This window comes from Chrysemys picta, chromosome 1 (assembly GCF_011386835.1).
Source record: "Chrysemys picta bellii isolate R12L10 chromosome 1, ASM1138683v2, whole genome shotgun sequence".
In the NCBI taxonomy this organism is placed as follows: Eukaryota; Metazoa; Chordata; order Testudines; family Emydidae; genus Chrysemys; species Chrysemys picta.
In genome coordinates this window covers 295,787,003-295,801,242 of record NC_088791.1, presented here as the reverse complement: position 1 = coordinate 295,801,242, position 14,240 = coordinate 295,787,003, and the positions used below count along the sequence as shown (strand labels likewise).

At 40.8% G+C, this 14,240-nt stretch overlaps 1 protein-coding gene across 16 annotated transcripts in view; it reads right to left on the bottom strand.

Annotated features, from left to right (window-relative positions):
• LRCH1 (leucine rich repeats and calponin homology domain containing 1) overlaps positions 1-13,869 on the bottom strand; it is a 253,247-nt gene extending 239,378 nt beyond the window's left edge. The window contains exon 1 of one of the 16 annotated variants that reach the window (XR_010600758.1): positions 13,315-13,869. Coding sequence is in view for 8 of the 16 variants with exons in the window: in XM_042842720.2 (XP_042698654.1) it covers positions 13,315-13,585 (271 nt within the window). In the remaining 8 variants the exon portion in view is untranslated. The remainder of the gene's footprint in view (positions 1-13,314) is intronic. The other 15 variants (XR_010600750.1, XR_006172727.2, XR_006172725.2 and 12 more) reach the window with 15 other exon arrangements.
• Between the last annotated feature and the right edge of the window lie 371 nt (positions 13,870-14,240).

The window sequence follows — 14,240 nt, the reverse complement described above, 5'->3', positions numbered from 1 at the left end:
AGCTCCTGTGATAACTGGTGACACATCATCTAACCTAAAAAACTCAGCCAGTAGTCATCCATACAATTAAGCTCTCCTGGCTTCTGCTGCCAGAATCACTGAATTCTGTTCAGCACTGGTGGCTTTTGGTAGTTTGGCATTCTTTTGATTTTCTTGACAAATAACACATTTTTCAAAGTTTGTGGCGAGTCCTGTTCTTTCAAGTAAGCTTTAAGGGGGCTTGTATCCTCAAAGTCTTCATACACTGTAACTTCTCTGTAGAGGTAAAATTCCCAAGGTATATTGTTAGCATTACCACCATTCACCTTTTTTCATTTTGTACAAGTACACAAATTTGTACTACATAAGATCTAAATTAGATCTATGTTAGCATCAAAACTGACATTTTTGTACTGACCTATGTATAAGTACTGTATCACTAAATTAAAAAACTAATTTCTAGAATATTTCAAAGGCTTGTACTGCATGAATAGGCAATTGCAATGCAACATCATATGTACAAAAGCTTACAAATAGAGAAGCATTACATTAAGAATTTATATATACACATTTATGTCTACCCACTATGCAGTACAAACTATGGGCACACAATCTACCTCTACTAGTCCACAACCTTCAGTGAGAGATGGGTCTGGTCAGCAAGTTTCAACTGAAAAAATATAGAAAACTATAATAGTCACTTGTGAGAGTCTTTGACAATTAAGAATATATTATTTGAAAACATTTATTGTTAGTATACTGCAAAATATTGATATTTGCCATTTAGATTATATGCTAAACAGTTTCATTTCTAAAAAAGCTTGCCCATGCAAAACCAATAAAAATCTTCATACATTGTCATTTGGTAGCCCTGACCAATAAACACAACATTAAAGTGCTGAAATTAACTAAACAATAAAAACTGAAGTCAGTCATATTGCAGTGTTTCTGGAACTATGCAAAAAGTGACATTCATTTTGGGTACTATTGTTTCACAACTACAGGCATACAGCACCTCTTGACACGTCCACATCATACCTCATCTAAACATACATAAAATAATCTTTCAAATGATAGATGATCTGGGTGTGTGTAGGGTGGGTACAGTAAATTCTTAAAATATGTCCCTTTTTCAGAATTTTCAGAATTGTTGCATATCTATTAAGAAAACAGGTTAATTGGGCACTAGGTGCATTAAATATATGGTTAGAAAATGCTTAGTTCAGTAGTTGGGGGAAAAATATAAGATAAGGAGGAAAACCGTGATGAGAGCAAATTGCAGCCCTAAACTGCTTCAGATGATTTTAGCTAAGGTCCAATAACCAGCACTGATATCACTTGTTTGTTATAGTGTATAAAAGGCAAGGTTTTCTGGGAGTTCTCTGTCAGAACTTTTCCTTATCCCTCTGGAGCTTTTCCTTACCCTTCTCACCATAATAGGATGTCTTCCAGGCCTAAACTGGTTGTAAGTATTCAGCCAATGCTTAGAATTGTATTGTTGCTAAAATACAGAATATAAGGGTATATATGCTTATATTGATATTCTAGATGTAACCAACACCAAGTGACCTTCAGAGTAATAAAGGAATGCTTGTCTGAAAACTGAGTCAGGGTAATCCTTAATGAGCTTATTAGGAAAATTATTTCCAACACTCCTATATGTAACAGTTCCTGGCCCTATGCTAGTTAATATTTTTAGAAAACAAAATCATTACTGACAAAATGTGCAGATGACACAAAGACTGAGTGAGTGGTAAATAATGAAGAGCTTTGGTCACCAATTCAGAGTCATCTGGATCAGCTGGTTATGCTGGGAACAAGCAAACAATATGCATTTCAATATGACCAAATGAAAAGTTATACATCTATGAACGAAGAATATAAGCAATACTTAAAGGATGGGGGACTATCCTCAGAAGCAGAACTCTAAAAAAACCTCAGAGGGGGTCGTGGTGGATAATCAGTTGAAGATGAGCTCCCAGTGTGACACTGAAGCTAAAAGTGATAATACAATTCTTGGACGTATAGCCAGGGGAATATTAGCAGGAGGAGAGGTGGTTATGACCTCTATATTTGGCAAAAGTGCAACTTCTACAGGAATAATATATCCAGTTCTGGTGTCCACAATTAAAGAACGATGTTGAAAAATTAGGAGAGGGTTCAGAAAAGCACCGTGAGAATGATTAAAGGATTGGAAAAAATACCGTATAGTAGTGAGATTCAAGAAACTTGATTATTTAGTTTATCAAAGAGAAGGTTGCGGTTAAGGGTATTCGATCAGTCTACAAGTTCCTATATGGGAAGTGGAAATTTGATAATGGAGGGCTCCTCAGTCAAACAGACAAAGGCATAACAATATCCAATTGCTGTAAAATGAAGCTAGACAAATTCAGACTAGAAATAAGGCATACATTTTGAATAGTGTGGGTAACTAACCATTGGAAGAATTTACCCAGCGTGGTTGTGGATTTTCCATCACTGGAAATTTTTTTAATCAAGACTGGATATTTTAGTAAGAGATACACTCTAGTTAAACCACAGTTATTGGACTTGAAGCAGGAATTAAATCAGGAAAGTCCTACAGTTTGTGGTAAGCAGGAAGTTATACTAGATCACAATTGGTGTCTTCCGGCCTTTAAATCTATGAATTTTTATTATGCTGTTGCTCTTTTCTTTTACTTTAAATATGAAGGTCAGCTTTTTTACTTACTGTATTGTTTTGGTGTAAGGGAACCAGATTTACAGAAGTTCAATTGGACCTAACTGCATTCTCAGAAATACATGCTGAATTTAAAACAAAGGCACCACAAAGCACTACTAATAATCATTGACAACATGAGGCACTTTATTTTCCTTATACTTATTCTCTTTCTATTTTTCTACCTAGCAACTATTTCCATGATTTCTACATCTTGTAATTTTGGTTGATTTTTCAGTTACCCATCCTTACAATATCTTACCTTGTCAAAACACATCAGTTCCATTTTAACAAGTTGGTGTTTAAATGGTACTTTATAATGTATTAGTAAATGCTTTATAATGTATAATTTTGTAACATGAAGTCAGTAGTGTGATACCACAAGTTAAATTGTACTTGCATTAGAAGGAGAAAAAAAAAACTAGCCAAGTTTTAGACATTTCCAAAAATTATCTTTTATTGGACCAACTTCTGTTGGTGAAAAGGACAAGCTTTTGAGCTACACCAGAGCTGCTCTTTAAGTCTGGGAAAGGTACTTAGAGTGTCAGTTAAATTCACGGTGAAGCAGACTGTTAAGCATAAGACCAACATGGCTACAACACTGCAAAAAAAATTGTCTGAAATAGCTTTACTACCTAAAATAAGGTCACTATTCTAACATCAGCCATCTCAAAAGTGTTGTAGTCCCAGCACTGCATTAGTACAATGCCTCTGATTCTAGTCTTTATGGTTAACAAAAGAAACAACTAGAAATTAAACTTGTTACCAGTCCAGAATGAATATCACCAGCCCTGCACTTCAAACCATGTAATTCTGAGGCTTGGAGAGTTTTAAAGCCAACTGTATAAAAATTGCTTAAAAGTCTGAAATATTATTAGGTATTTTGAGAGGGATGGATTAGTGAACAGAATGCAGGTGCTATCTGATAAATGTCATTTATCTCAAAGATACCTCCACAACATAAGTTACACAAACTCTGCCACAAGCAAGTGGATTCATATATTTCAATGCCTTCATCTACTGAAAAGTGAAAAAAAGCAAAGTTAATTTGCAATTAGTTAACATAATATTACTTCAAGTATTACTCTTATTTTTTCAACACTGACAACAAGCTCAGCATTGTAAAGAACATACTTTCAGACCAAGAGATCAATAAGTCAGTAACCTCCAGGCTTGATTACTGCAACTTATATCTAGAAATGAAAACATATGCCCTGAGAAAACTACAACTGATACAAAAGACAGCAGCTTGTCCACTTAGTAAGACAAATTACTGTGAGCATATCATCCTGGTATTCTGCTGTCTGCTCTACCTCCCCACTGCGAGGAGTTCAAGTTCTCTGTCCTGACATTCGTAGCCCAGCATGGGATTGTGGTAGCTACCTCAGATCACTGTTCCCTCAGGCTCAGGACCTCCCACAACAGCTGTGTTCCACTGAAACTGTCAGCAGACTTGTGATCATGAAAGTCAGAATTTTCACAGGCATTGCTAAGTAGGAAACTCACTTTCTCCAGATCCAGGAATGACTATAAACCTCATCGCATTCACAACTATATGCAAATCTCATCTTATTTGGCTCTCTCTCAGTAAAGTCTTCAAACACATAAGTATAAAAATAATCTTACTATTTCTCCTACAGCCTGGGATGGAAGAAACAAAGATTGTTATTGTTATTCTATTTTTAAATATGTTGAGGTGTTCAGACACTATGGTGATCAGAACCATACAAGGAAAGAAAGAAAAAGGCAGGCTGGCCAGCAAGTCAGCCTGAGAAAAAACAAGACCACCACAGAGGGTAGAAACACAGTCAATGCACAAGACTTCCCAAAAGGGTATGTTTACTCACAACCATAGCAGGGAGGAACTATTCTTTGAGATGATACTGTGTAAGACTATGAGGAATTCCTTAAAACATATTCAACTCTTTGATATGAGTGAATAAACTTTGCTATGTTTGTTACACCCCAAAGTCTAATTGGGAGGCACTGTGATCCAGTGGACTGCAGCTGGAACCAAGAGACTTGGATTTATTTCTGTCTCTGCCACTGACCTATTCTGTGAATTTGGGCAAGTCACTTCTCCTTTCTCTCTATCTCCTTTCAGCATATGGGGAAGCACACAAAGATACATGGGGCCAGATTCAGAAGGGTATTTAGGTGCCTAATGATGCAGATAGGCAGCTAGTGGGATTTTCAAAAGTACCATAGATACTTAGGAGCTTAAATCCTATTGACTTTCAATGGGAGTTAGGTGCCTAATTTATTTAGGCACTTGTAAATGTCACTAGGCTGTGGTCAGTGAGAGAATAGTTAGGAACAGGGGTGGCATCCGCATTTTGTGCCATTGCATCCTTCCACGTGCTCATGCTACTACATACAAGACCAGCCTTAGAGTTTTAGGAAGAAGATACTTTGCATTTTTACAAATATCAGTAATACCATTAGCTTTTTCCTGCGTGGAAAGAGAAATCCAGCTTCTTGTGCTGGCTTTAATGTATACTTGTCAACATTTTAAAATTAGAATTAAGTGGACACGCCTGCACATAAATGTATTATTCACTTGTTAGAGAAAATAAAATTTTCTCCAGTTGTTGGACTACCTAATCCTAAATAACCAACAATATTAACATAACTTAACTGTTCAAAATCCTTCAAATTTAGAGATGTAAGATTTCTCTCAGAATATAAAATTCAACTAGTCAAACTTGTGTAGGTCTCCTCTTGCTTATTTACTTCTTGCAATTCTTTATTCTCCCTCTCTTCTTCCAGTCTATCCATCTTCATGAATTTTCTGTCATGACTCTATAACGCTGTTTTCTTTGAAAAGCTGGTTTTCATTCATACTCGTATCCATTCTCTCCGTTTAGGCCCACATTATGTTGCCTCGTTGCCTTTCTTCCTCTTATTCTATACCTTGCACTTCCACAAATTTTCATTTCACTTCCTCACAGTTGGCCCTTCCTGTACACTACTGTCTCATCTTCCTCTAATTCTAATATTTAGCACTTAACAGCACTCTATAAGCATTGATTAATAGTCACATCATCACTGTGAGGATATTAACTATTATCGTCCTCATTTTACAGAATGCGGAAAAAATTGACCAACGCCACCACGAAGGGAATTAGTGACAAAGCTGGGATTAGAATACAGGAGTACCTGGCTCCCATTTCCACACACTGTTTTTCACATAGTCAGAGGTCACACTGAATGCTCAGCAGAGGAGCAACTCAGCTTTTAGCAGCTGGAAGATAATTTGTGGCAAGTCTTCTACCTTCAGTTGCCATTCCACAACCACAAACTGATCTGGAGTCTTTCCCAAAAGAGGAAGTAACATGGTCACAAAGGCTAACTGTAGGAGAATTTAAAAAGGACTTGCACAGGTGTTACAGCAAAAAAAAAAACACATCAGTGACAAGCTTTCAACGTTAGCCATCAGCTTGTACCACAAAATATTCAAGGCTCAGTAACAAACAGGTCTAATAGCTACTTTTTAAAAAGGATTTGTTTAGCCTTGACATTTATGGGGTCCCAACCCTGAAGGGGGGACATCTACCCTGGGCTCCAAAGCTTCATGAGCCCCAAACGAAAAGGAAAATGACTTCAAAAGGACTAGGCTGTGATTACAAATCACTAGTAGCCTTTGTACTTCCAAATGGCTCCTCTATACTGAAAGATCTTCTATGAAGGATAGCCCTTCAGAAAAAAGACACTTTAATACACCTCTACCCCGATATAATGTGACCCGATATAACACAAATTCGGATATAATGCGGTAAAGCAGCAGGGAGTCCCGGACCCTATAAAGCGCCGCCTGAGCCCCACTGCCAGAGCTCTGGTGGTGATTTAAAGGGCCTGGGGCTCCCCGCAGTGGCTGGAGCACCAGGCCCTTTAAAATCACCGCTGGGGAAGCCTGACCATACCAGCTTACTTTAACCTCTGGATGTAATGCGGTTTCACCTATAACGCGGTGAGATTTTTTGGCTCCAGAGGACTGCGTTATATCAGGATAGAGATATATATTGATACAGGGCCGTCTAGACTAAAAATAATTTTAAAGACGTTTCAGTCTAAAAGAGCAATATTGTTTTGACAGTTGGGTAAACAATGCTGAAGTTCCATTTATTTGCTTGATGTGATTTTTTCCAATTTTTTATACATTTCTGTATTTCCCTTAAGCTTTGGTTTTGATGGCTCTGTACTAATCAATTTATTTCTCTCAAATTAACTTCCCTCCCCTCATTGTTCCAATAAGTTTAGAGTAATATTTATATAAAAGCTACACTGAGCAAGGTTAAAAGGCCTTAAATAAACATAAGAAACCTGCAGTAAAGGATTAAATGTCAAACATCTAGGCACAAGAGAAAATCAAAGATGCGCTATCAGTCTTATGATTAATTCCTGAAATGTGAATGTTCTTGCTTTTGTGGGCTCAAATCATTCTTATTTTGGTTTTATACAGAGTTTGATTGTTTTTATATTATCTTGTGGTAGATTGTAATTTGTCATATACTCTTATAATTTGGTTAAATTACAGTAATTTTGTTGAATTAAGTTTTTTGTGCAAAGCCCAATTTATTAATTTTATTCGGTGTCCATTTAAGGCAATAATTATGTTCTCCCTGGAAGACTGGAGAAGAGTGGGCATTGGGAAAGGGAAGGAAGCCAGAGAGGAAGTGAATAGGACCTTTCAAATATCCACACTTTTTTTTTCCCCCTATAACTTATTCAACAAAAATCTTAGAGAAAGCTGGTTTGGGAAAATGGGTTTTTATTTGGATTGTCTGATTGTTTACTCCTTCTCCGAACAACTTACATCCAACTTAAATGGTGTTGACTGAACATCTACTGATCTAATTAGCAAAATTACCAGAAACAGAGCATTGTGAAGAACAACTAGGATAGCAATAGGGCTTGAGGAAATTAATGAGAATAAATTAAAGTAATTAAATGTGTATAGTTTTTATAAAAAGAAGCTGTGAGAAATCTGATTTTGTGGGGAAACATTTTTAATAATGATGAAGACTTGAAATAATGGATAAAAACTGAAACCAGTTTCAACATAATAAAAAAATTAAATGGTCAGTTCATCTAAGGAGTGGAGCTAACTTCTCAGAAGAGTTACAAAAAGTACTACAAATTATTGTGGCTTAACAAGCACCATCTTGGACTAAACTGAAATGAAAAGCAGTGTAGAACTTGTTACGGCTTAACCTATTTAAAATTTATAATAAAAAACATCCAAAATACATTTTTGAGATTCTGTAGAAAAGAATCCTCAGAGCCAAACTCTTGTATGTCAGATTTCAATCAAAAGTGCCCATTAAAAGCTAAATAAAAAAACACTTGAAATCTATCTCCTAGGAAGCGGAGGGTGAGTGTGAGCAGCCCCAGTCATCATCATATAAGAGAATATGGAAAGCAAAGTCACATTCCCACTTGTAACTTAGTTATTTGAAGATGGTTTTGCCTGGGCAGCACGGCACAGGAATAACCATTTTAAAAACATGGTATAGAATCCCGCTGATTTACAGAGAATTTTAAGCCACTTAAAAAAAAAAATCATGTTTCCACCTGTTCCAAACTAGCCAAGTAACTATGTTTAAATAGTTTTGTGCCTTTTTTAAATGGTTTTGTTAACCAATTTAAAAATGCAAGTCCTACTTCATGCATTCTTTACTCACACAAGTAATCCTATTCAGGTGCACAATCCTTACACTGAAATCAATGGGATCATATCGGTATCAGTTACACGGGAAAAGGTTTGCAGGATCTGTCTCCAGAAATATAGCCAAGACTCACAAAAAGAGGTTATAGTAACTGACAGACACAGCCATGGTTGCACATCTAAAGTAACTTTTCTTTTTATAAACTAATATGCCTCTAGCTTTCCCAGTGGTTGTGTGGAATATAATTACATACTCACTCTAGAAGTATATAATTAGTGTGTCACTGTCTTTTGCATAATCCAGTCTGTAATACAAGTGATAAGAATAGCATTTATTATTTTTGAAACTGCTTGTGCAATGCAGCCACACTGATGTGGTTTAGAAAATCTGACCAGAAACTTTATATAAAGAGGCTCTGCTATGCCCAAAAAGGCTTTTGGTAATATACATCCCTTAATACTTCACATGCAATAAAGAACCTGAAAATTCAGTTTACTGCCTCATTCTGTTCTTAATCAGGAAAAACTCCCAAATGAATAACATGGTGTATTAAATAATTTTAAATAGGTTAGACCTTTTTAATAGTTTTCAAATGAAAAACACTTTCAGATATTTCAAAAATACATCCTATTAGTCTGCTTAGTTCTATTGTCCTTCATATTCATATTGCACATTTATACCAGATTCTCATTCATACCTGGAGTCTAGTCCTACTTCAGTGAGAGTTGACTTTAATGGGAGTTTTGACATTGACTTTCGTAGGAGCAGGTAAGGCCCATAGTGAGTAAAGGTAGCTTTGAAATATTGCTTTAAAGAGCTCTCTGCAATAGAACTTTATCTACTAAAACAAGTTTACAGTGGTAAAAAAACAACTTTGAGTCATTTTTAAAGATATATAAACATCAGGACCAATCTTCATATAAAAATGTTACTTAATTAGAATATTTCATACTGGTTATGATTTTTTGTTAGATGCCTCAGGTGTCAGAAACCCTGTAAATTAAATCCATGCATTTACAAGCATTTTAAAAAAAGGAGTGTTAAAGGAATACTGCCCACTAGTTAGCCCTCAGAAGTTCATTTTATCTAGTGGACTTTTTTTTTTAAGCAAGACTTCTTTACAGTTACATTTTCATGTTTGATTTAAAATGAGAAATGGGTTTTTGATTTGAGCATTACCCCAAACGCTTATAACCCAAAGATTGTGCTGGTTCCGGATAGTTAGGAAGTGAAAATGACTGGAAAGTGAAATGAGTGAAAAGTCTATTTTCATTATCCAATTTGAGTGACAAGCAAGTAGTAAACAAAAGCAAAACACAAAAGGAAAAAAACCCCAAATTTTCCAGTTCTAGTAGTCTGGGTTGTTTAACTACATAAATAAGGATATGTTTCTTTAAATATGATTTTTAACCAAAATATGCACCTTTAAGAAAACGTGAACGTATTTTACTCTTTACGTATGATATTTCATCTAGTAACCTTATTTACTTAAGGACACCTGGTACTATAAAGTTGACCACAAGCAACCTCAATCTTTGCATAAGTTCTTTATTAAAAAAAACTTTGTAAAGATACACACACGTGACACAGATGGTTTACATACTTCCATTCTGCAAAGACATTTTTCATCACCATTTTCAGGCAAAACATTTGAATAAATATTACTATATTCTGTGTGCCCAAATTGCATCTAAAGGATATTATGAAAAATGTTCTGTATTTTGTACTTTCTATCTTGGTCATAAGCTTCCAAAAATATAGTAAGCAATTTGAGTTCCTTATACAGTCCCACATTTTGCTTAAGAAAAACAAACATACATGACCAAATTTGAACTTAAGAAATATTTTGCTTAGGCTATTTACATTAGCCACACTTTGCAGATTATTTTTCATTATACCTGGCTAAAACACTGGGAGCATGTTCAGGAAGCACCCTTGAGAATCTTTTAAAGCACCTATAGTTTCAGATTTTGCTGAAAACAACTTATGTTAAGAAATGAGCAACTGAGAAATCTGTGATCCCAGGAAGATGCTGATAAGGTGCAGACAAGGTTTTACTTCTTTGCAAGTCCCCTATTACTTACATCTCTGAGCTAAAAGCTCCTGTCTCTCTAGGCTATGAAGTTTACAAGCACCAAAGTTGAAGTACTCCAAAAAGAAAGTCAAAGAGATTATCTGCCAAAAAGTAAAAGTAAAACGTAATAAGTACGACCTAACTGCCACAAGATAGCATCGTATTTACATAATGTAAATTTAAGGAGGGGTGAAACAAATATTACTGTCACAAAAATGTCCTGTAAGAGTTAGAGGACCTGGCCATACATAACCTCCAAATGTTCATATGTTCCGTTTTTGTAAAGCAACTAGTGAAACGACTGACTGCGTCCTCCAGAAATATCAACCCATGACATAACTCACGAAACAGGCTGTTCACTTTAACAGGTTACAACATGCTGTTAAGTTGATATGCGGATATATATTTAAAAAAATTAAAGTAACTCCCCTAAAAAGGATCAGGTTACAGAGACTTATCATAAAGGGCAAACTCTGCTCTTTTAAAATCAAGATACACACTGCTTCTGCAAACTCCATGTGGATCAAGCAAAACCAGTACGAAAATCCCCTTCTATGTTTTGTTTTCTGCAAACACATTACCTAGTTAAAATGTTAAAAGAGTAGGTACCCACACTGCGGCACATAAATGCTTCAAACCAGTATGTTCAAATGAAGGTTTTTTTCTTTATAAACTTCAACTAAACAATTTTTTTAGGAAGAGTGAGCCTTTGGCAAATGTGTACATATGCATGTAATACCCATAACAGTGTACATTAAATGCTGTATACGTTGCATGTAAACATTTGTGCATTCATGTACACACATTATACATATATGAATATTACAGGTATTTGTGGTCAATACACAAGTGATTTCACAATACCTAATTAACTCATTGCTATACAAAGATCAATAGCTTAATAGGATTTAAATAAAGATTAGAAATTTACAAAGATAGACATATTTGAAAAAAATGAGGGTTGGGTTTGGTTTTGTGTTGTGAACAGGAAGGAGGTAAACCCCAATGCTTCAAAGGACAGCCCAAACACTAACTCCTCTACAAACAGGTTATACGCTACAGGGTTTCTTGCATCTTCTACTGTCAGTGACAAAATACTAGAGTGGCTAGACCATTGGTCTGACCAAGCATGATAATTAATATATGTATATATTTCCTTTTATGTATTTCACCTATTCCATAGGTACAACTCGCTTGAAGCACTGAAACTAACCATTCTAAGTAAGAACCAGTCACCAGCAGCAGCCAACACAGACAAAGCTAAGGAACTATTAAAGGTGAAACCTGCTCTGGGTATAAAACAGGTACATATTCCTCCAAGAAAAAGATTATATTCTCTGCAGGAGAGGTAGGAGTGTATGTGATCCCAATGTGTGGATGCAATACTGGGTGGTTATGTGGGACTCAATAGGTACAGGTGTATGTGCGGGTGAGTATGCAGGTGATGTATGTAACCCCAAGCGTGTGTAGGTACAGGTTAAACCTCTGTAATCCGGCACTCCCTGGTCTGGCAACATTCGTGGTCTGGCATAGGTACCGACTCCGTGGGTGCTCCGGGGCTGGAGCATCCACGGGGAAAAATTACTGGGTGCAGAGCATCCACTGGTGCCAAGCTCCCCCCACCCCCATACCTCTTGCATGCCGGCAGCCCTGTGGTTACCAACTTCTCCTCTTCCCTCCCAGCGCTTCTGGAGCACTGTGAACAGCTGATTTGCAGCATTCAAGCTCCGGGATGGAGGGGAAAGACCTGGGGCTTGTGGCTGGGACCCAGGGCTAGGGCCCAGTGGCTGGGACCTGGGGCCAGCATCGAAACCCCCAGGTGGGGGGCCATGCTGGGAGCAAAGCCTGGGGGTGCTGCCTATGGAGACCCGCGCCTATGGAGAACCGCTGGCAATCTACTTCCTGCGCCTATGGAGACCCGCTGGCCCCCTGCATTGACCTCCCATGGTTCGGAAAATTCTCTAGTTCGGCACAGTCAGGTCCCAAGGGGGCCGGACTAGAAAGGTTCAACCTGTACTTACGTCCCCCAGCAGCAGGAGTCCATGTGGGTGGGTAGTCACCACTCCCCACCAGCTACAGCACCACTACACCAACTTCATTGGGCATATGCAAGAGAGTGCATAGGTAGCCCCAAATGTATGCAGGGGAGGGGGAGAATATCAAGGGTTCATGGGACATACTGGTCCACATAGAGGCTACGTGGAGGGGGTCAGTATAAGCCCCTGTGTGGGTGTATTACTACCCTCTGGGATAGTGCATGTGGGGGGGGGGGAGGGAGAGGCTGCCCCCTGGGTGGATGGCTGTGGGGGTGGGTACATGCAGAAAGTGGGTTGCAGCTGTCCCAAGGGGGTGTCTGCAGAAGGTACTTGTCCTGGAAAGGTGCACGTGGGGGGGCCTCAGTAGGTATGGGGAGTGCAGGTGGCACATTGGGGAGGGGTTGCTCCCTGGGGGATCGTGGGTATGAAAGAGGTGGCTGAACCCAACCCAAAGGGGACACATGTGGGGGGCAGCTGCCCAGGATATGGCTTTCTCTGGGGTGGAGGTACATGTGGGGAGTGGTTACATGTGGAGAAGGGGGATGCCTGTCCCCAATGTGGTGGGTACAGGTGGGGCTGAGGGGTACCTGTCCCCGGGGGAAAGGATACACAAGAGGGGTGCCTGTCCCCGGGCGGAGAGGGGTCGGGGGAGGCTTGTCCCCGGGCGCAGGAGGGGCGCACGTGGGGGTCGTGGGGTGCCTGTTCCCGGGAGGAAGGGGGGCGCACGTGAGGGGGCGGGGGTGCCCGTTCCCGGGCGGAGGGGGGGCGGGGGGTGCCCGTCCCCGGGCGGAGGGGGGGCGCACGTGGGGGGCGGGGGGTGCCCGTCCCCGGGCGGAGGGGGGGCGCACGTGGCGGTACCTGGGGAGATGCCCGCCCCCGGCTCACCTGCCCGCACGGTGTCGGAGAGGTCGTGCCCGGGCGCGCCCCGCGGAAACTCCTTCAGCTTCCTGGCGCTCAGGCTGAGCCCCCCGGAGTGCGCCGCCTCCTCCAGCGCCCGCTCCAGCGCGCGGCTGAGCGGCAGGTTGTAGCCGAGCGAGCCGGCGCCCCCGCCGAGGTGCTGGGGGTGCAGCGCCCCGGCCGCCGCCAGGCCAGCGGGGAAAGGCTGGGACTCGCCTCCCAGCGTCGCCATCTTCCCGGCCGGGCTGCGGCTCGCTGGGTGCGCGGGGGCCGCTAGGAACCGGGGCCGGCCCGCGGTGCTGCCGGGGAGGCAGGGGGCGGGCAGGGCGCAGCACGGCGCAGAGGCGGCGGCCGGGACGAGCGCTCCTTCTCCGCCTGCCAGGCGACGCCGGGCCCAGCGCGCATGTCCCGCCGGCTGCCCCCGCCTCGGGGCCCGGCTCTGGCAGCGCCGCGGCGGCCCAGCGCCACCTGCCGGCAGCAGCCCGGCGAGCCTGCCCCGAGAGCCCGCAGCGCGGCCTACCTCCCCCTGCCGTCCTGCCCGCCCCAGGGCACCCCCCTCCTTAACCCCTGTGTGACTAATGTGAGCGCCGGAGTTCCGCGCAGCCCAGGCAAGGCGCTGCCTCCAAAGCGGCTTCTCTGCACCCCGTGCAAGTGTTCAGCCCTATGGCCAACCCCACACCCGCTGAAAACGTCAGGCCAACTGCCACCCCTCTGACCTGTGCCTTGGGGGCAGTACAGGAGGTGTAGCACTGGGAGGGTCACTCTGAACAAAGGAGAGTTGTGGGCAGGGATAATCAATTATTTGTTTGTCAAGGTCCAAATTTCTTGATCAAGATATTGTCAAGGTCTGGACTCCAGAGAAAATAATACAAAAATAATAATAATTA